This window comes from Lampetra planeri, chromosome 25 (assembly GCF_965212315.1).
Source record: "Lampetra planeri chromosome 25, kcLamPlan1.2.h2, whole genome shotgun sequence".
NCBI lineage: Eukaryota > Metazoa > Chordata > Hyperoartia > Petromyzontiformes > Petromyzontidae > Lampetra > Lampetra planeri.
The window spans coordinates 6,525,967-6,550,960 of record NC_136131.1 but is presented as its reverse complement, the minus strand read 5'-3'; the positions used below and the strand labels follow the sequence as shown (position 1 = coordinate 6,550,960).

The following is a 24,994-nucleotide window of genomic DNA, read 5'->3' as shown; positions in this document are numbered from 1 at the left end:
TCCAGGTTTCGTGTTCTCCACTCCAGGCTGGAAACAAACAGCACGCTCCAGGGTTGGGTTTCTTCACCATAATATTCTAAATTCCAAGTTCCAGGCTTCCTAACTCGGATTCAAATCTTCAGACCCCATGTTCCAAATACCCGAATCCGAGCTCCGTTCTCCGCACTCAAGGCTCCATGTACTCCATACTCTGAACTCCGGGCTCCGGGTTTTACTTCACCCAATGCTACAAATTCAGCTCTCCGAGTGCCTTTCTATTCACTCCAGGCTCCGGATTCCGAGCTCCTGCTTTTAGTTTCTCCACTCCAGGCTCCGAATCCCTCCCTCCGGGTTGCTCCTCCTGCTCTGGGGCTCACTCCTTGAGTTTGTGCTGGGGAAGATGAACGCTATGATGCTGAGCGCGGCCCGTGGCCTCCTGCTGCTTCGCGGAGGTGCCAGGACCTCTTCGTCCCTCCTCTCCTCCTCCTCATTCTCTTCCGCGGGTCCTCGGGCCCTGAGCTCGGCCGCCGACGCGGGGACCCGGGACCGCATCGCGGGGCTGCTGACCCAGGACCGCGTGGTGGTGTTCATGAAGGGGGTCCCCTCGCAGCCCATGTGCGGATTCTCCAACGCCGTGGTGCAGATCCTGCGCATGCACGGCGTGGAGGGGTACACCTCCTTCAACGTGCTGGACGACGAGGGCCTGCGGCAAGGTGCGGCACGGCGAGGGAGACCTGGGGAGGGCTTATCGAGGGGTCCCGGGGACTCGGGGGTTTAGAGTTCCGTGGAGTACTGGGGGTATAGGGTACGGAGAAGTCTGTAACCTGTTGGGACTACTGGGACCTGTTGCAGGGTCCAGGCGAAGCCCTTATTGGGGTACCGGGGTTTCTTTTTGGTTTCGAAGTAAAGTGGTGGGGTAGGTACATGGGGGTTGGGGGATAAAGGGGGGCTGGGTAATTTGTGAGAACATCGATTTGGGAGTTTTCGGATGTATCAGGGGTATTTGAGTATTTGGGGGGAGGGGTGGGGGTCATTGGCATACGGGGAGGATAAGGGAACTACGGAGGAGTCCCAAGGTCCGCATGGATTTTGGGATTTGGGAATCCCCCAAGTCTCAGAGTCTGGTGGACCCGGGGACCCGACCCGCTTGCGGCCTACTCGTCTTGCCGGGGTATGGGCGCGCGATCCCGGCTAGTGGCGCTAGTACCACGGCCTCTCGTCGGGCTGACTCGTGTTAATGGCCGGTAGACATGTCGGTGTGTTTTGAGAGGCGAGTCTCCCGTTTAGTGTGGTTATTGTAATCCGTGATACTGTGTGCGTGTGTCTGGTTGTTGTTGTGGTTGTTGTCGCACGAGCTGGGTGGGAGTTATTGCAGTGTCTGGGCCGAGGCGTGGAGCCTCATGTCATCAAGGTCGTGGCGGTGTTGATGAGGACGGAGGCCTTTGTGTGCTGTGTTTAAGCGTAATTGTGTCACAGTTGTCGTGTCCTCCGGATCGTAAGACGCTCTGGAAAGTTAGACGCACACCCCAAGCTCCTGCCCGGCGGTGTCAATAAAGTTATACAATTCTGGTCACATTTACCGGATCATGTACACTAGAAACACAATTTTTGTTCCTGGGTACCTAGTGTTATTGTTTTATTGCTTATGCCTAAGAAGTATAGAGAATGGTTATTCCCCACAAACTTTGTTGTTGTGACCAGGACTTTATGTGAACGAAAGACACAAATGCACACCACGTGTTCTCATTGAAAATAGGTAAATTTCTAAATATCAATGTCCTGATCACAACAGCAAAGTTTGTGTGGAATAATAGCCATTTTTCTGTACGTTTGAGGCATAAGCAGTTAGGAATTAACACTTACTACCCAGGGACAAAAAAAAAATGTTACACAGTGTTATTAATGGAGTGGATTATTAATTTTGCTTTTGTGTCTTTGTCACAACAGCAAAGTTTGTGGGGAATAATAACCATTTTCTGTACTTTTGAGGCATAAGCAATTAGGAAATAACACTTACTACCGAGGAACAATGTTTTTGTTACAGTGTTATAAGACGCCACCGCAACGCTTAAGGGGACAAAGCGAACACGTTCGTCACCACCGGCAGCAACCATGGTCTTTCCACTGCTGCATTAGCCCCCCTTCCCCACACGCCTGTTCGGGTCGTGAGGGCTCGCTACTTGACCGCCTTGCTTCTGCCAGCCGGGTGAGAGCGGGACGATATATCTCGGAGCGTGAACTCCGGGTTGTGGAAGTGCCCATCAACATCTTCTTGGTTTTTTCGGTAAAGTCACGTAGAAGGGAAATAATAAAAATAAAACATAATAAAATAATTCTCACGACGTTTCGGCCACAACGCAAGCAGCCGTCCTCAGGTGAAGAACAGGTCTGTCGGAAAGACAGTGTCTGAATGAAACGTCGTGAGAATTATTTTATTATGTATTATTTTTATTATTTTATTATTTCCCTTCTACGTGACTTTACCGAAAGAACCAAGAAGATGAATCCCTGCAGTCACGAAAGCTTTAAATCGAAAAATGTGACGGGTTACGTTAACGTGATCATGAAGAGGGCCAGCCGGCTGAAAAACACAAACTGTACTCGGTGGTGATCAATATCAGAACTGGTTGGAGGCGACCCCTGCAACCCGCACTGGCCAACGTGGTGAAGTATGACACAAACAACCGCCGTGGGCCGACACGGCGTGCAGCAGTGGATTGGCAGTCAAGCAAGCATTGTGGTGTTGGTTGAGTTGGCTGTCTCTTGGTTTGCGACCTTAAGTAGTGCAAGAAGCTGCGCTAAGCCTCTCCTTCCCTTATTTGGGAGCACCACACCTCGGTTTTATATTGTCTACAGAGACAAATATTGGAGGGGAGGCCTTATTTATTTTACTGCCATCATTCTCCACAGCGAAGCGTAATTGTTTGTTCTTGATTCGAAGCTTTCGTGACTGCAGGAATCCATACTCTTTGGTTCTTTCGGTAAAGTCACGTAGGTATAAAATATAATAAATCACGACGTTTCGGGCACAACACAAGCGTCCATCATCATCAGGTGGACACTTTTGTTGCGCCCGAAACGTCGTGATTGATTTTATTTTCTACCTACGTGACTTTACCGAAAGAACCAAAGAGTACGTAATTGTTTGTGTTTAGTGGCGCGTGGTCATTTTCTGCGCGGTAATGTTGCAATGGCCGCAGCTCGGTGGAGGTTGTGATGACCCCGTTCCTTTTGAACCTGGCACACGATACAAAAATAACCAACACGCGGCATGGGATCTTCTCAAGATCAGCCTTGGTACCAACCCCCCCTCGGTTTCTGAGCAAACGTACGTAAACAAAATAAATGGCCCCTCTTTGATTGAGATAGGTTATAATTTATAAGCGTGAAAACTCGTGCGTCGTATTAATTTGTGAAGCAGGTGTTTATTTAGTTTTTTGTGTTTTTAATGGAACCTATGTAATTCCTAGAGGGTTCTAATGGCTCTTACCAATATGAGACGAGCCAGCAGCAGTTGTTGCAACAGCTCCGCACCCTGCTGATGAGACCGACAGAACTTAAAACCGTTCGCTGCTGCCCAAAATGTTGCTCAAGAAGGCTCATAGGCCGATTGCCTAAAACTATTTGTCCACAGAGACGGACTGTTGGTGGCCATTTAAAGAAAAATAATAGTATTTTAGCCACAAACGCGCTATGAAATTATCCGCAACAAAATAATGTCGTGGTCTATCGCGTCCGCTTGTGTGAGTGGATTGTGAAACGCACTTTGCCATCCTTTGTTCTGGCCTGCTGCGGCCAGCTCCTAGCCCGTCCTCGCCCGTCCAGCCGTGCCGTGCAACAGCTGACTAAGACCTGCTGTGTATGCTGCCGTAGCTTTAGCGCACAGTAGCCTGACGCTGCCCCGTGAGCTGCTGTTTGCGGTTGGGTGACTCGGGTCTGCCATGACCTCCCCGTTCATTTGCCGAGACAACACAGGCTTTTCACCGTTTACCGTCAGTGATGACGAACAGTACTCTAATAATATCTGCTGCAGGATGAGTATAATTGTGGCATGGACACGTGAGGATTCCTTTGGCGCGAGGCTATATATAGTTACGCAAACACAATGAGTGCCCATTAGCCATATAAACTGTTGGGGCAGCTGCTGGTAGCGAGCGCTTTTGAAAGCCGCCGGAATGGCACACCCCTCTGCATTTGTCTACCCGGTGCTGATGGTCACACTTCACTCCATATAATCATTTATAGCCGAGGCCCAGAACTGCATCGGATAATTGCCAATTATGTTCGCAATAATGATACACCAAATAATATGCTCACCTTAACCACACACCAATTATAATCTTTGATATATCACACGGATGCATTACAACTCTGCTTACAACAAGTGGTGTACGATATGAGCAATGACGAACTGTTATGTAATGACTTTACATAATGTGAAAATCGTAATGGGGGTGGGGGGTAGACTCTCTACACCGCCCACCTTTGGGGGGTTTAGCAGCGCTGCAGTGTGTAGGTCACATCCCCATTGAATCCCTGCAACCTGAGTTCAACGATACTCTTTGGTTTTTTCGGTAGTCACGTAGGTAGAAAAATAAAATAAAAAATAATATATCACGACGTTTCGATCGCAACACAAGCGGTTGTCTTCAGGCACTATTATATATATTATATTATTTTTTCTTTAATTTTTCTACCTACGTGACTTTACCGAAAGAACCAAAGAGTATGGATTCCTGCAGCCACGAAAGCTTCAAATCAAGACTGGGTTCAATTCTCAAGCCATGGCAAACATGAGTGGCGAATAGGGTTGCCACCTGTCCAGGTTTCCCCAGAAGTGTTTGAGGAGGTAGCCACTGTCCTTGAAAGCCTGTAAGTCTTCCCAGGACATTGACAGTTCCAGTTTGTGGCCGTTATGTAAAAGTACAAATATTGCATCACCCAAGACCATGCATTGGCTTGTATTTGTGTCTTCTGCTTTTATGAGACATCCGTATTTCTTCTCATTATTTGTTGATGTCACATTTGATGTTGTTGATGGTATTAAGAGGAATTCCTCTTACTGCCCATGCGCGGACCTGTGCCCACGAGTGGTCGTCATTGATACGACTTAGTTGGTTTGATGAACAAAAGTAATGAAAAAATATCCTGCATTTTTTTTATATATATACACACACAATTCGAAGGTGGCGACCCTAGTGGCGAGTGGTGTCCAAACCTAACCTGGACGCCCCCCCCCCACCCGAGTGTGTGAGTGCTGAAGTAGCAGCATTTGCGACCGTGGCGCTGCGCAGTCCGGAGGAGGGAGGACATCAGTTTCCGAGAGCCGGCTCGGCCAGATGTCACAACTCGGCACGCGCCTTTCACAACGAACGAGCGCACGGCACGAATCTCGAAGTCCTCCCTGGGGACGACCGACCCCCGCCGTTTGCGACACGTGGCTGGCTCCCAGCACCCCGCTCGCGCATTTACCGATAACTGATAATGATGGCTACTCGATACTGCCCACCGCAGCTGCTCCCTCCCATTAGTGGCTGAGCATATGGCAGGCGAGGGTATTCGTCGCCTGAGCACCGTGATGTGCCTTCCGCTTTAGGGGGGGTAGATAATTGTCATCGTCGGCCACGATCTATGCACTATTGAGGGAAGGGCTTCCCATGCCATTGTATCACATTTACCGTGTTTTCCGGATTCTAAGGTGCTCTGAAAAGTGAGACGCACCCTAAGCTTGTGTCCAGTTTTCAATGAAACAATACCAATCTGGTCGCGCACACACATAGCTACTGGATTATAAGGCGTGCCCCCAACTTTTGCTTTAAAATACAGAGGCAAATGTCTCTCGTAATCCAGATAATATAGTCATCATTGGCAGCCGCGGTTTATCCACTGCTGAATAAAGGCCTTTCCACGGCGTCGCCTATTCACACGGTCCAGTACTGCTACCATCCACCTCACTTTTTCGCGTGAACTGATCTCATCATCACTCCATCACTGCCATGGAATGCCAGTCGGTGACCTTCACGAGAGTGTAAATGTACAGCTCTGTTATCAATCCACTGCTGGATGAAAGGCCTTCTCACGCTGCGTCAGTCATGGGGGTTGTTTTTATCATACTCCACCATGCCGGTCATGTTTGGAAGCGGGGGGTGGCCCAGATCCGTTTGAGACGTCTCTCGCCACTGCTGTTAGCCATGGCCGAGAGTGCGCAACCACTGTCCCGCCGCTCCGATTCTCTTTTTGTGCATTTAATCGTTTTTATTGGTGGACGTTGCGTGCGCGGGAATGTAGTGCAACGTCTCCAGCCGCAATCGCATGCGAGTCTGACGACGTGAGAGCGGGGGACTGGTTTCTCAAGTTGCGGTTTTGCTTCGGGGAGAAGCGGTTGGTTTTTCACACCTCGAAGAAAATACCTGATCCTCGAAACGAAGCGTAATTTAATTATGTTTGCATCTCGGTGAGAATATACCCACCCCCTGTGCAGGTTGTACTGTACGTGTTCACTTTCCTAGCCTTCGGTAGGTCGTGCCATGAAGCGAATGCATTACCCCGAGCAGGACATTAACAGGGGTTGTTTTCTGTATGGACCGCCTCCTGCCATAGCATTGTGGAATTTCCTCATTGCTCAGGGGTCTGAACAGGAGGTGAACACCACCCAACACTTTGATTGAGCAAGGAAACTGTTTTGGAATCGCGTTTAGAGTTGTGTGGGACCGGGTCAAATATTTCACCTCCAAAGCGTGGTAAAGTATGGTCAAACAATCCCCATGACTCAGACGACATGGGGAGGCCTTCATCCAGCTGTGGATTGGTAAAGGGCTGTAGATTATTATAGTACTTTTTTTTTACGTTCGCACATTATCAAACATGGCAAAGAATATAACATTTTGTGATAACCTTTTAAAATGCGTGGGTTATGCCTCCGTCATCGCATAATCCACCGGTACCGATGAGCACAGCTCCGTGCTCGTGAGCGCCGTCACGAGACGGGATGACACCGCCAGCGGTCGAGACGAATGACAGTGGCAGCCAAGGGAGGGGATACGAGTACGCAGGTTTTTGTGGTTGTGCTGTGTTCCTCTGCAATGTATTTTTGGGTTCGACCGCGTTTTGTTTGGCATGATGTCCGCCGCTTTGCTTTATATGCTGTGAGTTTATTCGGGAACTAAATGTCCCAGCACATGCAGTGAAATGTTGGACGTCTTGCCGAACAATGCAATGTACAACCCGAAAACGCAGGGAAAAAGGGGCCACACACCCCCAAGAGCACATCCAGTGCAGAGATGGAGCGGTGAAATTGGCTCGCATGCAAGTGCTTGTCAGACTGTTTATTCGCAGGCCCATGAGCGATGACGATGGCTTGTAAGCCTTCATCAAACAGTGGATGGATCATGGCTGATGATGATGCTTCTTTAGCAACACGATACAACACCTGGAATGAGCAGTGGGGGGAAGGAGGAGAGAAATTGCTCGTTTATCATTACTGCAGCCATCATCATCATCATCAGCCATAGTCAATCCGCTGCTGGATAAAGGCCCCCCCCCCCATCGGCCCCAAGCCATTTCCATCTCTCACGGTAGCCTGTGTCCACGTGAAACTTGTCACACTTCGCGTGCGGAGAGCGTTGGCCGGAGAAGGCGACCGGCTCCGCTCGTTTGTCACACGACCAGGTTTCCGGCATGCAGCCATTCCTGCCGGTCCGAGCATTAATAATCGTTGGCCGGGGGGGGGTGTGGAGGGCCAAACTCCCAGGCTAAGTGCCGTCGGGCGTTTGGAATTGAAACCGCGACACGTGGGCATGAGCTCATCCCGGTGCGTGCTGCTCATGGCCCCGGTCAGACCCCAGCGAGGGCTGGGGTGGCGGCCGCGATGGCGCTTAAGTGATTTTTAAAAATGTCTCGCACACAGAAACACGATCTGGCATGGGTGGCGCAGTGGGTTAGGGTGCCTGGCTCGCAGTCGCAAGAGTGCGGGTTCACATTCCGGGCAGGGGTTGGTTGAGGATTGCGTACGTCCCAGGGTCGACGGATTGAGTTTTTGCCTTATGGGAAGATATAAATATTGGTTGTCCTGAAGATGGACTGGCTACGATTGTCGAAATGTGGAATTTCCAGCACTGTTTCAGAGCTGTGAACAGGAGATGATGAGCATCCTTCGGTTGAGTGGGAAGCAATTTGGACTTTTAAAATCCATTTTGGAGTGCGGTTGCATTTATATGCTCTTTAAATCCAAATTGTGTAACGTGTTATTAAACACACGGGTAATTACGCACACATACACGCACTTATACACTCGCACAAACTATTTTTCTTTTATTCCACTTTAACGTTTTACAATCCAGATGTTGCAATGCTGCTGTGAGTTTTAAATACTCTGAACTAAACCTGCATGCTTGATCACCTCTTTCCACCCGTTTTCTAGTAAATATTATTGATTGCACATTCGTTCCAGGTCTCCCCCGAGACGGTGTTAGTCTCTCAGCTGGTGATCAGCAACGGTCACACCTCACTGTCTGTTGTTAAAAGCACGTTTGAGAGCAACTCCCTTCTGCGTACAATGAAAACAAACCTTTGACTCTGCATACAAATATGATCCAGCGGCATCCGTTTAAGCACTCCAAAGTCCTGGACTGGTTTCAACCTTCTGGATCTCATCAGCAGTCAGGCTTGCTAAACAAATGCTGATGGGTTACCAGATGTGATATTTTTGGATTCGTGTGTAGGGCTGCTGTGAGGCTGAAACGCGATAAGCCACGGCACAAATTGCATTGACGCAGCAGCAACGGCAGCAATAATCTCGTGTGCAGGTGCTCTGCTGATTATTACCGGAGTGGGAGAGGGGGCGGCTGTTATGAGAGGCCTTCATCCAGCAGTGGATTGACAATGCCTGAAGACTAACTGACTCTGCCACTGTTCCTCCGTTGCACCCCGCAGGCATCAAAGAGTACACCAACTGGCCCACCATCCCGCAGGTGTTCTTCAACGGGGAGTTTGTGGGCGGCTGCGACATCCTGCTGCAGATGCATCAGAACGGGGACCTGGTGGAGGAGCTCAAGAAGATCGGCATCCAATCGGCACTGCTCGATGAGGGGGAGGCCAAGAAGTAGCGCGCGTGGAGGGGGGGGGCGCAAGCGCACACGCATGAACACGCGCACGCAGGCACACACACACACATGCACTTATATACACGCACGCACACACGAGCATGTGCACGCACAGATTTAAGCGTGTACTTGCATACGCGCACACATACACGTACGCAGCACACCTCCAGACAGAACCCCCTGTAGCATTGTTGGGGCCATGCACATATGCGCGCACGTTCACATGTACACGCACGTGCTTGCGCGGCCAGCATGGTAAGATTCGGCCCCCTCAGACATTCGGCAAATTGTTACGATCTGGGATATGAACTCTATTCGGGGTTGGTTTCTTTTTGAAACCAACCCCGAATAGAGCTGTCTGCAGGAGTCGCGTGAACCCATTAACAATAGGAACCGACCAGAGATGCGATCGACTGTTACACGCACGATTCTTCTACGCATGGATCGCGAGCGTAAGAGTTGATTTTTTTTTTATTTCTAATCGATGCGTTGTTGCGCGTAAAATGTATCATGCACGCACCCACCCAACGCACACCTGAACGCCCACGCCACTGGTAGGCACATCATTACAGATGAAGTCATCGGTCGATGCCTCTTGCCACTTTATACAAAGTTACGCCATGCGGACGGCGAGTGTGTAAGCGAGCATATTGGCTTGTGCAGGGTAGGTATTTGTGCTCGGAAACAGGGGCGATGGATCGTACGAACACACGGGCTTGTCTCACATTTAACCCTTGGACACCAGCAACAGCGGGTGGAGATTATTTAACTGGCTTTGAATCTCGGATAGAAGTTGAGTTTTTCCACTTTGGGAGGGGATGTGGGGGTTGTGTTGGGATTATTAACAGGGAGAGGGCTGGTTTTAAATCACATGGACACGGATTCCCACGCGGCGCCCAGCTACCCTAGCGACAACCAAACTCCACGTCACCGGGGCAGCCCGATCGTGAAGTCTGCCCCCTAATAATTATGCTAAGTCATGTACAGTGTGTGCCCCCACCACTAATTCCTTCCCTGTATCAGGCTGATATAGCTGTATATAAACCTTAAACAGGAGCTTAATCGTGTGAGAACTCAGTGCGAGTTTGTTTTTTTCTTTCCCCAATGCGAGTGTATTTGTCTCCACGATTGGGATACGTGGAATGACTTGGCTGTGCGTAAATGCTTTAACCGGAATGTACCAGCGGCGACTCTCCCCTATCCCCTGCTTGCACGGCAAGCACGGTCGTAATCCGGTTCACAACATCCGAGCGCGCACGCTCTGATGTTGTGAACCGGCCGACCGGTCGCGACGACGCCAGGGGACGCTCATTCGTGACGACTCCTTGCATTGCCTTGGACTAATAGCTACTCGGCCCTGTAAATGTTCAACGTTCTTAATATTTTTGCTTTTGCTCCCTGCTGGCATAAACAAAAACGGTCAGTCCGTCTTCCTTTTTTCTCCAACTTGTGATGACCTCGACGGCCCAGCTGCGCTTGCAATGTCCTCGTTTTTGTAAGCGGCGTTCTCTGGACGCAGTCGCCGTGGCGCTGGGAATCTCCGCTCCATTTGGGGCACCGTGGCAGTGCAACTCGAACACATCGGAGAGCTATGCAGCGTGCCCCACAAAAAAAAAAACCACCCTACGCAGTAGACGCTGTGTGCACATCGCACGCGTCTGTTGAAGGCATCAACGGTCAACGCAGAGCAGTGGGGGCACTAGGGGGTGAAATTCTGAGACGTTGCACCATGCTCATGATCTGGTCCGAACCAGATTCTAATCGCCTTGCATCGTAGCACAGGGCAACACCACTTCCTGATTCCGACACACCGGCAGAGGATCTGTCGAGTACCAGTATGACACTTGGGGCCCTGGCAGAAAGCTTTTCAGAGTCCTCGATACCTGCGACCCATGGAACATAGTGCTTGGTACACTCGAGACATTGTTTGCCCGGGGGGGAACTTTTTGAAATTAAACTAGCCCCAGCAGGGCAAGCGGTGCAGGCCCTCTGTGCGGCCGAGCTTACATCGACTTGATCTGCTTGGGGCAGTGGTCCCCCTCGGCGCTGAGAGCTTTGCGTGTGACCTGACCCCTCAAGTGGATACACAGTGTAAAGCCTCGTCGATGGCTTTGGCCAGCATGGCCTTGCACGACGGAGCTCCGCAGCAGACATTTGTCTGCTCGGACAGATTTGTTACGAACGCAGGTCATGTTCATGTTTTACGCCACTGGAATGATTATTTTTGAATACACCTGATGAGAAATGTTTCCGAGAGGAAGTGTGTGCTGTCAATAACTTATTGTTTTTCTAATGAGGAACGTTACCCTGGTGTCATTTAGGAAAATACAAATGTTCCGTTTAGTTTGTTTTAGTTCCCATCACATCACAATTAGATGTAAGCTTTGCATCACTCAGTTTATTTCACAGCTGAACAACAAAAACAGCCGTCCACCATGTGAATACAACATGATGAATTCGCTTCACCACTTTACATAAGTGCAAGCATGCATGCTGAACATCACTTACACTGGTCAATAAACAATCTGCTCACTTTCTACAAATGCATCTCCAAATGTTGACACCTGCATCGACACAGCGCCACCCAGCGGAACTGGGCTTGTGGTCTGTTGCATGAAATCTTAGGGTTTTTTTGCCAGTTTGCAATGTAAGTCATTGTGGACCGAGGGGACATTTCTGCAACTGTCCACAGGACTACAACTCTGGCCTGACGAGAGTTTGGTTCCCAGCCTTGCCTCTCACACAGCCACTGCTGGCATCGGCATGTGCGAGGATCGTTGTACGGATCACAACCTCCAAACGACTTTCGGTGACGTGCGCCTGCAAAATATGACCTATGTGAAAGCCACAAGAACAAAATTACACACTTAAATAGTGCCCGCTATAAATAATACACGCAGAATAGGAGCTGCATTCCTCTTGACAAACGCAGCTTACGCAAGAGCCAGAAAAATGGCAAGAGCACAGGCGAGGGTCCGGCAGTGGCACGATTTCACAAGGCGATGGCGATCGCACACCCGGTCTGGATCTCTGGGGCTTTGACCCTCGAGTGGCTCAGAAAATTGCGTTTATCCGGAAGGTGAGGGAGGGGGGAAGGTGAGGGAGGGGGGAAGGTGAGGGAGGGGGGAAGGTGAGGGAGGGGGGAAGGTGAGGGAGGGGGGAAGGTGAGGGAGGGGGGAAGGTGAGGGAGGGGGGAAGGTGAGGGAGGGGGGAAGGTGAGGGAGGGGGGGGTGGTGTCTTCACGTCTTGATGGAGAAGGAGGTCCCGCAGGAGCAGCCGTGGTCGGCCTGTGGATTCCCCACGATGCGGAAGGTGGAGCGGATGAGCTCCTCGCTGAAGTCTATGGTGGCGCCCTTGAGTAGCTCCAGGGACTCGCGGTCGGCAACCACACGCGCGCCATTGCGCTCAAACAGGCTGCAGGCACACACGTGCGTACGCAGATGCGTGTGACTATGCAGCAGCAGAAGGGGTAATCAGTCTGAGTTGTAGGGTCTGCGGTTTACAGCCTCGGGTTAAACACCAGATGGGGTGTAAGGGACTCGGGTTTATTATTAGTTTAACAATTATTTACCAAGGACAGCCTTGCGAGTCTCAAGACGCGGATCCTGCAAGGTTTCGCAGTATGAGGCAACGATTGCTGTGCTTTCATAATTGAATAGTATTTGGGTAGGAGGTTAAAGGGATCTAGAATTGACTGACCACAGGTGGGCTTTGGAGGACCAGCGTTTGCGTTTATGCGAGATTCTCCAAGCTACATTGACAAATTGTTGCATTTGTGTTGTACGTGTTTATTGTAATATTTTGTTCATGCTGTTTATGCACGTGTTGGTGTTTGTGTGTTGAACTTCTTTTGCGCCGCACGTAGCCAACCGTGCTAATCGGCGGTGCGGGGGAAGGACAACAGTAAACACAACAAGCTAAACACGTTGGACTCCTCCGGGTGGGGGGGGGGTTACCGGTCCTCATCGTCGTTCATGCTCGTGTCCAGCACGAACTTGTACTGGAACCCGGAGCAGCCTCCGCCCTCCACCTGCACGCGGAGGAACTCGCCGCCGTCCGCGATGACGTGCAGCCTCTATGGGGGGCGGGAGGGGGGACACAAACAAGCGTGGTGCAATTTGAGAATGGCCAATCACAGGTCGCCAAGCACGATTACCCAAAATGCTAAGCAGAGCTCAGCCTGATGTGCTTGTGTGAGTAACCAAACGTTGGTTTAATTACAATTGGAATTGTGTCCACTGTAATGAATTGCAATTACAACGTATTTGTAATGTTAGCTCGCAATGCTTCTGTGGTTGTAATTTGGCCCGGCAATCACCGCACGTGAAACAGGTGCTGCTGCTGTAGGCTGTTGTGGAGCTATTTCAAGGGCAGCAGAGGGCAGGGCAGCAAAATACATTGTTGACACTGCACGATGCTCCGACGTGGATGCGCCCCACCTTCAACCGGGTCCGACCAGCACGGTGCAGTATGACCAAGGAGACCCTCACCCAACAATAAGATTGACGAAATTACTGAACGTGTAACTGTTCCACTCAGCGGTGGTGGTGACGTGTTGGCACAGTGGTGCATCTTCCAGCAATATGACCGACATCCCGTGATCCCTTGCCAGCGAGCGATGTGGTAACGTCACTGCCCCTTAGTGAATAGATGCGTACGACTGAGAGGGTGAGTTTCACACGTCGGCTTTTGCGACCCAATATCCATAATAAAGTTGTTTTTTAAGGTGAGATGCCGTGAATATAAATGCGTCGCTAAACCAGACAGCCAATAAGTAATACGGTCTGTCACGTACACAAAACGTGCCAATTAGTTGCTACTTCAGCACACCGGTGTGTTGGAGAGTGAACCCACGAGACAGCGCACACACCCTCCCAAATTGTAAATGTCATAGATTGGGAAGGGTGGTCGCTACTCCAGGCCACGTGTGGATGGTGAGAGATCACGGGAGCTGCCACCGGGGCTCACAATTCGAAGGGGAACCCGGCCAGGATTTGGGAACCCGGCCAGGATTTGGGAACCCGGTCAGGATTTGGGAACCCGGCCAGGAGTTGGGAACCCGGCCAAGAGTTGGGGTCCGCAGGTCTGGTAGTACCTTGACGCAGCTGTCGCTGATGTGGAGGTAACCGCTCGTGTCGGCTGCGTCTTCCCCGACCTGGGCCGCACAAGAACGACTCGGGGGCCTCCCTGCCTCACCGGGGCCCCGCACCGTCCACCTGGTGAGGTGGAGACCCTGGGTGAGGAATACCTCACCGCCAATGCCCCCCCACCCCCAACTCACCACCACTGTTCGCCCTCCAAACCAGGCGCATGCTCGGGGTGACTTGGGTTGTTAAAACAGCTCCCGAGTTGCTTCACCGCGTAGGGCAGATTAGGTAAGGGGACGTCCACCCATGAGATGAAGAACAAGTGACATCAGTTCACGTGAGGGTGCCAAGTGGAGTTGGCGGGCATGATAAGCTGCGGCCCTTGCTACGTTGTGGGCAGCAGAGGGCAGCTCAGCAAAAAATCCATTGTTGCACCGTACTTTCTATGCTCCGCGTCTTCACCAATCCGCACTGACCAGCGTGGCGAGGTATGGCCAAGTCAACCCAAATGACGCAGGGGGAGGCGCTCATCCAGCAGTGGATTTGGCAGATGTAGAAGTCGCTGTACGCGCCTGATGATTGCTAAACGAGTTCCAAATCGACGGTAGAGAGACCTCGTTAATTTAACACGTAGCAGGCTTTCGCGACCAATATTATTCATAATATAGGTTTTTGGGTCAGATCGCGTTATTTATAAATGTGTCGTAACCCTCCACCACCCGACACGGCCAAACAGTAAAAAATGTGTCACGTTCTTCAAAGGACAAAATAATTCACTTCATTAGCCCACCGGTGTGTCCTTTGAAAAACGTGACACATTTTTTACTGTTTGGCCGTGTCGGGTGGTGGAGGGTTACGACACATTTATAAATAACGCGATCTGACCCAAAAAACCTATATTATAGACCTCTCGTTACCCAACGCGTGGAGGAGAGCGGTGGCGCAACGGTTAGGGCACTGTACTACGAACCCGGCGGACGATTCACGGCCACGGCTAACGTTAGTGGCGAGTGACATCCAAAGTCAAATCTACGCAACTCCCTAAGGGAAGCCGGTCTCGAACTGTTGAGCTTTTTACAAGTCCAGAGGGGGTTGCAGCCGTCGTCTCACGACCTTCAACCCGCACTGACCAGAGTGGTGAAGTATGGTCAAACGACCTCCGTGGCTGGCGGAGTAGGATACACGCCAGAGCCCCCCACCTCCACCACGTCAGTCGCGATACAACAAGGAGACACGGGGGTCGCGCTCACATGGCGAAGGTGGCGGCGATGATGATTGTTGTTGGCGATCACGATGATGTTTTAGAGTGATGATGATGGTGGTGGTGAGGATGATGGTGGTGAGGATGATGTTGTTGTTGACGGTCTGCATGGCAATTGCTGATGCTGGCGACCGGGTTTACGTTGGTGATGTAAGCGATGATGATGATGTTGGTGACGGTGTTGGTGATGTTAGTGATGATGATTGTTGTTGGCGATGTTGGTGATGTTAGTGATGATGTTGTTGTTGGCGATGTTAGTGATGATGATGTTGTTGGCGATGTTAGTGATGATGATGTTGTTGGTGATGTTAGTGATGATGGTGGTGATGTTAGTGGTGATGATGATGGTGACGTTCTTGGTGATGTTAGCGATGATGTTGTTGATGTTAGCGATGATGTTGTTGTTGATGTTAGCGATGATGTTGTTGTTGATGTTAGTGATGATGTTGTTGTTGTTGGTGGTGATGTGGGGCCTCCTCACCCGCCTGGCCTTGAGTGGAGGCCCCAGACCGCGCGTCCCAGCAACCGCCCAGCGCCTCGCACGGCCATCACCGCCATCTGCGCCGCGTCTACCGCTGCCGGTGGCGGCAGTAGAGGCGGAGCGGCACGAAGCGAACACGCGGTAGACTCTACCGGTGGGGGGGGGGGCGATCTTCTGGAAGTGGTGGTGGTGGCGGTGGCGGGTGGAAGTTCAGTTCAGTTTCATACTGGTAGGAACCTCCTGGTTACACCAGCCCACAGGGGATTATTGTGTCCGTCCGTCGTGCAGGGAGGGGCTGGGTGGGGAGGGAGGGGCTGGGTGGGGAGGGTGGGGAGGGTGGGGAGGGGCTGGGTGGGGAGGGGCTGGGTGGGGAGGGGAGGGTGGGGAGGGTGGGGAGGGGCTGGGTGGGGAGAGAGGGGCTGGGTGGGGAGGGGAGGGTGGGGAGGGGCTGGGTGGGGAGAGTGGGGAGGGGCTGGGTGGGGAGGGTGGGGAGGAGCTGGGTGGAGAGGGGCTAGGTGGGGGTGGGAGGGGTGGGGCTGGGTGGGGAGGGGCTGGTCACCCCGTGGTGCCCTTATAAAACTCAACGTTTAACCTACTCACGCCGGCTTGTGCCCGCCCTCACAGTCGGGCATATTTGCGGAATACACCACGCCGCCTTTGACCCTGGCCATTGACCTAGCAACCCAACGTTCCTACCAGCTCCCTCCGCAGGAATGTGTTTTATTAGGTGTCGCCCTGTGAGCCATTCTGTTCTTGAATCGGGTGCAACCGCAACAAAACAAAAACATGAACAAGAAACATCTTAAAGTGACTACGCGCAACATAAAAATCCAGGAAAAAACAGCAAAGTCTTCCAGAAAAAGCACCGTATATCAACGCTGTGTGCAAAAATCCCAGTGGGATGCAAGTCAAACAACAGCAACCATAACACAATTTAGATTAAAGTTATTAGTCTAACTCTGTACAACAACAAACAAATATGGCTAATTCAAAACGTTTTCGAAATCGCCAAAAGAAAGCTATAAAAACAACGTAACAGTGATCATAGGAACTGTGATTCAAATTTAACAATAAACGATATACATAACATGTACGACCAAACTTTGCAGCCATAAGCTGGCAGCAGTGCTGGTGGAGGAGGTGGTGGGTGCGAGTGGTGGGTGGGAATCCTGGTGGAGGTGGTAGGCGGAAGTGCACAGTAGGGGGCACAGCTGGTGCAGCTGCCAGTCATTTCAGTCAACCCCATGGCACCTGGGTCTGTCCCATCACCTCGTGTCAGGGAGCCTTCGACACTTCACGTGGCCTCAAAGTGCACCTGGCCTGGCACAAGCGCCGTGGTGACGTCACGGCCACTTGGTGGCGAATGGCGTGGTGTTGCTATTGGTTGTAAGTGCTGGTTGGTGGAAGTGCTGGTGGAGGTCGTGGGTGGTCGAGGTGATTTTGGAGCACGATGAGGTTCGGTTGAAACGAGCGCCCCCTACCGAACCGGAGACCACGGTCCCATGGTGACTATCGTGGTCTGGGCGCCCATGCCCCCAATTTTTATATATGTTGAACTTCTTTCGTACCGTACGTAAAAATTATCTTTGCAGACACATAGACAAACTGTGCTTGGTAAACCAGGCAGGTTGATTGATGGTCCACCTCCTTATCACTCTTCTATCGCTACTATCCCGACTACTGTTACTGTGAACTTCAATCGATGATTCTTCCCATGTTGATGACTCAGTCTACCAGACACTGACTGTTTTGTCTCATTGACCGCATTGCGTTCAACCACCACCAACACTGCAAGTCACAACAACAACAACAACATCCACCCGCCCACGCGTCCACACTGCGGATCACTTCATTCCTCTCTGTCTCTCTCTGCTTCTTCCCTCACACTGCTCCGCTACGGAATTCCCACCCTTCGTTTGCTCCATTCAAGGAACGTATGAACTTGAATCTATTACAACTCTGCTGCTTGTTGCTCACCGCCTGGCCTTTTGGGCATGTGCTCAGCAACCGCGAATTTTAAATGACACCACACAACCACCGTCACCACCACCTCAACCGCCACCCACCAACACAACCACCACACGCACTACCACACTCCAAACAAAAGACAAAGATTACCCTATAGCAAGTGGTGCTAGCGAGCACCTGTGACGATCGGGACGGCGCACAAGGGGGTGGGTGAGTGGCCAGAACCACGCCAGGCAGCCTATGTGTCCCCAGTGACGATGTTTCCACACCGCACCAGGTACTCATTTGAGGTTGAGTCGACCTAGCCGAGGCCCATGACCGGTTTAAATAATCGTCACTGGTGTTGGCCGTGAGCGGGATTCAAACTCGGGTGGCCGGGTTTGTAGTGCAGCGTGCCAACCGCTCAACAACCGCTCCCCACACTCAACACTCCACCACATACCACCCACCACAGTCCTCCACCCACCACGATCGCCTGCAACCCCGGTGGCAATGATCCCTTTCTCCATCTCTCCCTCCTCCTCGTCGTCAGTAACTGACGAGGTCACCCCGTCTCAGCCCGGGGTCACTGCGCCGCGTTTCAAATGGGAATCGGATCCCGGGGTCAGGAGCCGGGCGCAGCCCCTTTGGGCCCCCCCAGATTCCCCACTCCCCATCACCCGGCTCGGAGCGTCTAAAGCTGCAGCACTGGCGCCGTGGAGGAGCAAGGGTTGTTGGATCACGCCAAGATTTGTGTCAAACCCCAACACCTCGCTGTGGTTTCAAATGGCCAGGCGATGGCAGTACAATAAGTGGACCATTGAATACACCTGTGAGGAACTGCAGATGGAGGGGCGGGGGTTCTGAGCCCCGCGGAGGACATTGCAGTGATGGGTCTCCGAGTGATGGGACCAGTGCCCTGAAATGCCCCCAGCCCCTTCTCATTACCCCTCCTGTGGAGCCCGGCGCCTGGACATCCATCCGGCCCGAGGCCCCGTGAAGTTGCACCGCCTGCACATTCGACATCTCCGCCAAAGGGTGATACCCCCGAGGCTAATACCCCCACCCCGCCTCCATGTGCTCTTATCTCTCTCCTCGCTGCGACCCGTCTCTCCATGAGCGCTGCACAGCGTCAAGAACGCGGGTTCCAGAACGGGCGCCTCCTCCCCGCATTCCTCCATCATAGCCCAGCACGCACCGCTTCGCTCCAGTCACTCGCTCATCGGCGGGCAGTCGCATCCCTATCACTCTTCTATCGCTACTGCCATTCTTATTGTTCCCATGAACGTCACTCATTGATTCATCCTCCCGCGTCGATGATTCCCTCGCAGTGCTCCACTCTGGAATTCCCTCCCATTGCTTCTTCAAATTCTTTAAATCGGGATCAATTCCAAAAACATTGACTTTGATTGAGTACACCTTCAATAGTGCTCTTCGTCGCTGACCGGGTGGCGTTCTGGGCCTCTGGGCTTGCGATCAGCAACCGTGATTTTTGTTTTAAAGCAGTTACCTCCACCCTCTGCCACTGATTGGTCTCCCAGAGCGATGGCTTTAGCGAGAGTCGCCGTTAATCATCCCCAACCGCAGCTGCGTTCCCAGAGGCATGCGTCCGCTCGGGTACCTCGGGAGGAATCGAACCTGGCAAGCCGGCTTCCTGGGGTCAGGGCGTGGGAGCGCCCTGCATGGTTTAGTAGAGCTGCAGAGAGGACCTATATTTGGTGGAGAGGGTCGGGGAAGTGCAGCGCCCTTCATTATTGGATAGAGATGGTCTCGGGGAGTAGCGCCCCGTAGGATTGGGTAGCATGGTCCAGAATAGACCAGCGCCCTTCAGGGTCCGATACAGAGCGTCAAGGTATAGGGATGCCCTATAGGATTGGGTAAAGAACCTAATATAACAGCGCCCTGCAGGTTTTGTTAGATGAAGTAGGGAGGACCGGAGTAGAATTGGACCAGCGTCCTGAATGATTGGCCAGAGGAGACCTTCTGCGTGGAGCAGCGAGCGCCCTGCAGCATCACGCAGGGAGGGACGCCTTGGATGACCCCGGCTGCGGGTGTATTGCCGGCGCGGGGCTGGTGGTGTGGCCGGTGCCCGCCCACGTGGTCGATGGGAGTCGAGCTCGCGCTCTGCTGAATGCAGGGTAATTAATTAATTAAAACGCTTGTTTATTGAATTTACACTTCACAGTGGAACGGTTGAGCGGATCGCACAAGGGCGGCTCTGTGGAGGAACTCACGATCGTGGGGTGGGCAGGATGTCGAGCAGCGTCACACCTGAGCCACGTCTCACCTGGACGGGCCTCCGAGTCGCTGAGGCGGCACCTCTGAGGGCCTGGGTTCGTAGTCCAGGATTATGGCTTCACTAATACTGGTAGGAACCTCCTGGTTACACCAGCCTACAGGGGATGATTGTGTCCGTCCGTCCATCGTGCAGGGAGGGGCTGGGTGGGGAGGGAGGGGCTGGGTGGGGAGGGGAGGGGCTGGGTGGGGACGGTGGGGAGAGGCTGGGTGGGGAGGGTGGGGAGGGGCTAGGTGGGGAGAGTGGGGCTGGGTGGGGGTGGGAGGGGTGGGGCTTGGTGGGGAGGGGCTGCTCAACGTTTAACCTACTCACGCCGGCTTGTGCCCGCCCTCACAGTCGGTCATATTTGCGGAATACACCACGCCACCGTTGACCCTGGCCATTGACCGAGCAACCCAACGTTCCTACCAGCCCCCTCCGCAGGAATGTGTTATCGGAAGGAAGAGCCACAGAAGCGCATCTGAAAGCGCGCGATGTCAATGCCACTGCCCCGAGAGAGCAGATAGATCCTCTCTTCGTGCACGAAAAAGGGCCGTCGCCCGAAACGTCGCCTATTGTATGCAGCATCTGTGTTCGTTTCAGCGCAGAGCTATTGACCGGATTCTCACAAAGTCGCGAGCCCAGCTACCATGCATGGAATTCACGGCCAAATGTCCCAGTGTTACAGGACCATCCTGAATGAAGTGTCTTGAGATTTAGCGAGGCTCTAGCAGCACATAAAGGACATGGGCACGGTAGTTGTATAACTATTAGACGACGGTGTATGAGGGCTGCGTGGTGGTGGGAGGAGGGGAGGAAACGAAGGTGGTCGGGCGTGGTGCTGGTCACCCACTTCCTCGTGTGCCGTACCAGCCTTCACAGGTGCTTAAGAACAGCACTTGTCCCAACAATCTGTTAAGGCTATACGGGGGATCTTTGTCTTTGATGGGGTGCAGGTTCATCCGTCATTATTATTCGTCATCGTCATGATCAGTGACGCTGCTAGATTAAGAGCTCCCAAAGCCGTCACCATCCAATAATAATATAAATAACATCTTCACCATTCTCGTCGTCATTGTCAGCCTCATTGATGATGATGAATTGGAGACTGCTGTGTGGAGAAGCGAAGAGCGGGGGGCTGAGTCACGCGGGCCCCAAACCTCCTCCGCGCTCTCTTGGTGCTCATCTATCACACGCGCGTGTGTGCCTCGTGTACGTGAGTGTGTGTCTAGAGTGCGTGAGTGTGCGTGTATAGCACTTTCCCCAGCGTCTGTTAAGGCTACAAGGGGGGCTTTGTCATTGTGTGTGTGTGTGCGCGCGACGGCTGATGTAGTGAGTGTGATGACGATGGATTATTTATGGGCGCAAAAGCGCTGCCGAGACGGCGTGTGACCGAATTCTTCGTCATCCTGTATTTTTGTTGTTGTTGATGCTGCTCCTGATGACGATGCTCTCTCGCGATATCCAAAACCGCGACCCCCACTGCTATCCCATTCCCATCACCTCCACCACGTTCCATGTAAAGATTCGTCTATTAATCGAGCCTAGTCGATTCATATATATTAAGCTCACGATACATTATGCGTGTGTCGTGCGAGTGTGAATCGATCATCTTTAATTCATGAAAATTGCATGCAATTACGTGGTTACGTTAATTTTGTAATGGGGCAAACTGCATTGCATGAACAAGTTAGAAAAATAGATATACGATCGAAATCCGCCAACCACCACAATCATTACCACCACCACCACCACCACCCCCTCCACGATCATTACTCACACAATCATCACCACCACCTAAATCACCTCGTCCACCACCTCCACCACATGCAACACCACATTCACCACCACAACCTCCATCACCTTCACCACCACCACCTCCACACCACCTCCCATCTCTCCAGCCTCGCATTCCTAGCGGGCCGGGTAATGCAGCTGTGATTTACGAGGTGACGTCACGTAGCGCGCTCCCTCTCATCTGCGGGACCCCCCCCCCCAACAGTTCCCCCTGCCCCCCAACAGTCCCCTCCCCCCTCTTCCCCCGCAGACCCCATTACCCCCCACTCTCACCTCAAATCCCGCAACTCTCGCGTTGTGACCTGTGTGGTGTGTGGTGATGGAGCGGTGGTGTTTGGTGGCGTCTGGGTGGTGTCAGGTGGTGTGGTGGCGTGTGGTGGTGTGTAGTGGGGTGTGGTGGTTTGTGGTGGTGTGTGGTGGGATATGATGGTGTGGTGTGGGTGTGGTGTGTGGTGGTGTGTAGTGGTGTGGTGTGTGGTCGTGTGAGGGGTGGTGTGTGGTGTGGGGTGTGATGTGGGGTGGTGTGAGGTGTGGGGTGCGGTGGTGTAGGGTGTGGTGTGTGGTGTGTGGTAGTGTGGTGTGTGGTTGTGTGGTCGTGTGGTCGTGTGGAGTGTGGTGTATGGTGGTGTGGTGGTGCGGGGGTGTTGTGTGTGGTGGTGTGGGGTGTGGTGTGTGGTGGTGTGTGGTGTGGTGTGTGGTGGTGTGGTTGGGTGGGGTGGTGTGAGGTGTGGGGTGTGGTGGTGTAGGGTGTGGGGTGTGGTGTGTGGTGTGTGGTAGTGTGGTGTGTGGTTGTGTGGTCGTGTGGTGGAGTGGTGGTGTGGGGTGTGGTGTGTGGTGGTGTGTGGTGTGGTGGTGTGGTTGGGTGGGGTGGTGTGAGGTGTGGGGTGTGGTGGTGTAGGGTGTGGGGTGTCGTGTGTGGTGTGTGGTGTGTGGTGGTGTGTGTTGGTGTGGTGTGTGGTGGTGTGGTGGTGCGGGGTGTTGTGTGTGGTGGTGTGGGGTGTGGTGTGTGGTGGTTGGGTGATGTGGGGTGGTGTGAGGTGTGGGGTGTGGTGGTGTAGGGTGTGGGGTATGGTGTGTGGTGTGTGGTTGTGTGGTCGTGTGGTCATGTGGTCGTGTGGGGTGTGGTGTGTGGTGGTGTGGTGGTGTGGGGTGGTGTGAGGTGTGGTGTGTGGTGGTGTGGGGTGTGTGGTGTGGTGTGTGGTGGTGTGCGGTCTGTATTCTAGTCTGGGGGAGGTCTTGTGGGGTTGCCGATTCAGGCTGTGGATTGGGGGTTCAAGGTGTCTTAGGCTGGGGGGCAGGGAGCGGGGAGTCGGGGGCGGTGCTCGCGTGCGAGGAGGAGTCCCCTGGGAGCAGAACCCCCGGGACATCCCCCCCCCGCCCTATCCCTTACCCGCTGCCCCCCCCCCCCAATTCACATTCCCATCCTCGCTGCTCGGGCATGAAGGAGGAGAGAGCGACCACGTGACCCTCGCCACAGGCTGGGAGCGCTCTCGGTAGCGTGCAGTGCTGCTCCGTGCACGGAGTAGAGGATCACAGTCGTTGTTGTTGTTGTCGTTGTTGTTGTCGTCGTTGCAGTGGTGGCAGCAGCGGCTGCATTAGGAGTGGTTCGGGTAGTTATTGTAGTCGTAGTGGTGATGGTGGCAATGGGTTGATTGTTGGGTGGGGTGTCGGCGATTTTGTGGGTGGTGAGGGCGGGTGATGGGTGGTGATGGGGAGCTGATGGGTGTGTGTGGTGATGGGGGGTGAAGGGCGCGGATGTGTGGGTGGTGATGGGGGGTGAAGGGTGTTTGTGGTGATGGGGGGGGGTGATGGGTGTGTGTGGTGATGGGTGGTGATGGTGTGTGTGGTGATATTGGGTGGAGGGCGCGGATGTGTGGGTGGTGATGGGAGGTGATGGGTGTTTGTGGTGATGGCGGGTGACGGGTGTGTGTGGTGATGGCGGGTGACGGGTGTGTGTGGTGATGGGGGGTGATGGTGTGTGTGGTGATGGGGGGTGGAGGGCGCGGATGTGTGGGTGGTGATAGGGGGTGAAGGGTGTTTGTGGTGATGGGGGGGTGATGGGTGTATGTGGTGATGACGGGTGACGGGTGTGTGTGGTGATGGGTGGTGGAGGGCGCGGATGTGTGGGTGATGGTGTGTGTGTGGTGATGGGGGGTCATGGTGTGTGTGGTGATGGGGGGTGGAGGGTGTGTGTGGTGATGGGGGGTGGAGGGCGCGGATGTGTGGGTGGTGATGGGGGTGGATGGGTGGGGGCAGCTTGAATCCGTTTCCTCGCGGAATCCATGGTGATGGGAACGCGCGCGCTCTGGAACGCGGTCCGAGACCACCCCATCACCCATCCCCTCCCCCATCACCCCATCTCTCCCATCCTCATCCAACACCACCCACCCTCCATCACCCCATCACCCTTCCTCATCACGACTCACCTTCCATCACCTCCCCCCCATCACCCATCCCCTCCCCCATCACCTCTTTCCTCATCCATCACCCCCCTATTATCCTTACAAAGGCATCCATCACCTCTATTATCCTCCCCACAGAGTTCGTTATTCACCACCTTCGACCCATCACCTCCCCGCCATCCTCATATCATCCCCAATCACCTCCCGTCATCCTCGAGGTGAGGGTTGGCGGATCACACGCAGATTGTGTGATCCGTCAACCCTCACACAGGTGCGAAAGAAGTTCAACATTCATGCAGACTGTGGAAACTCCAAAACTTCGCCGGACTGCCACGTGGCAGTACAGAAAGCGGGTTCGTGAACCTGTCTGTGCGGCCCATTTTGAGTATCACATCCCCTCCATCGTACGTGTGGTGGGGATTCTCCGGGTGTTCCGATTCCCTCCACGCAAAGCAAAACTCCCGTCATTACAAAGGAGATAATTGGCCAAACATCGCAATGTAGCAGGGCCCTCTTGAGAGAGAGTCTTGAGGCTCTCATGGGGTAAACACTCTCTGTCTCTCTCTCTCTCTCGAGAGAGAGGGAGATGGTGATGGTGGGATTACGGTTGACATGTTGACAGTATTGCTGTAATTGTGCTTTCGACGGGCCGTCCATTAGCTCC

General features: G+C 53.0%; 2 protein-coding genes across 2 annotated transcripts; one reads left to right on the top strand and one right to left on the bottom strand.

Annotated features, from left to right (window-relative positions):
• The first annotated feature begins 253 nt into the window (after positions 1–253).
• On the top strand, positions 254–11,334 carry GLRX5 (glutaredoxin 5). Its single transcript, XM_078606090.1, has 2 exons — positions 254–692; positions 8,911–11,334. Exons 1-2 carry the CDS (start codon positions 380–382, stop codon positions 9,081–9,083), a joined length of 486 nt encoding a protein of 161 aa, XP_078462216.1. The 5' UTR covers positions 254–379; the 3' UTR covers positions 9,084–11,334.
• Positions 11,335–11,458: 124 nt separating this feature from the next.
• Positions 11,459–16,038, bottom strand: ISCA2 (iron-sulfur cluster assembly 2). Its single transcript, XM_078606089.1, has 4 exons — positions 15,910–16,038; positions 14,176–14,296; positions 13,037–13,155; positions 11,459–12,494 (listed from the first exon to the last, which is right to left on the bottom strand). The coding sequence occupies exons 1-4, from the start codon at positions 15,984–15,986 to the stop codon at positions 12,320–12,322; spliced, it is 492 nt and encodes a 163-aa protein (XP_078462215.1). The 5' UTR covers positions 15,987–16,038; the 3' UTR covers positions 11,459–12,319.
• Between the last annotated feature and the right edge of the window lie 8,956 nt (positions 16,039–24,994).

What these genes read in the sequence shown, in the direction of transcription:
- GLRX5 (XM_078606090.1), top strand. Translation starts at nt 380, where the DNA reads ATGAACGCTATGATGCTGAGCGCGGCCCGTGGCCTCCTGCTGCTTCGC. An exon ending in CGACGAGGGCCTGCGGCAAG is followed by an intron (nt 693 to 8,910) that starts GTGCGGCACGGC and finishes TGCACCCCGCAG; the next exon opens with GCATCAAAGAGTACACCAAC.
- ISCA2 (XM_078606089.1), bottom strand. Translation starts at nt 15,986, where the DNA reads ATGGCGGTGATGGCCGTGCGAGGCGCTGGGCGGTTGCTGGGACGCGCG. An exon ending in CTCCACTCAAGGCCAGGCGG is followed by an intron (nt 14,297 to 15,909) that starts GTGAGGAGGCCC and finishes CCACCTCACCAG; the next exon opens with GTGGACGGTGCGGGGCCCCG. An exon ending in TCAGCGACAGCTGCGTCAAG is followed by an intron (nt 13,156 to 14,175) that starts GTACTACCAGAC and finishes CGCCCCCCATAG; the next exon opens with AGGCTGCACGTCATCGCGGA.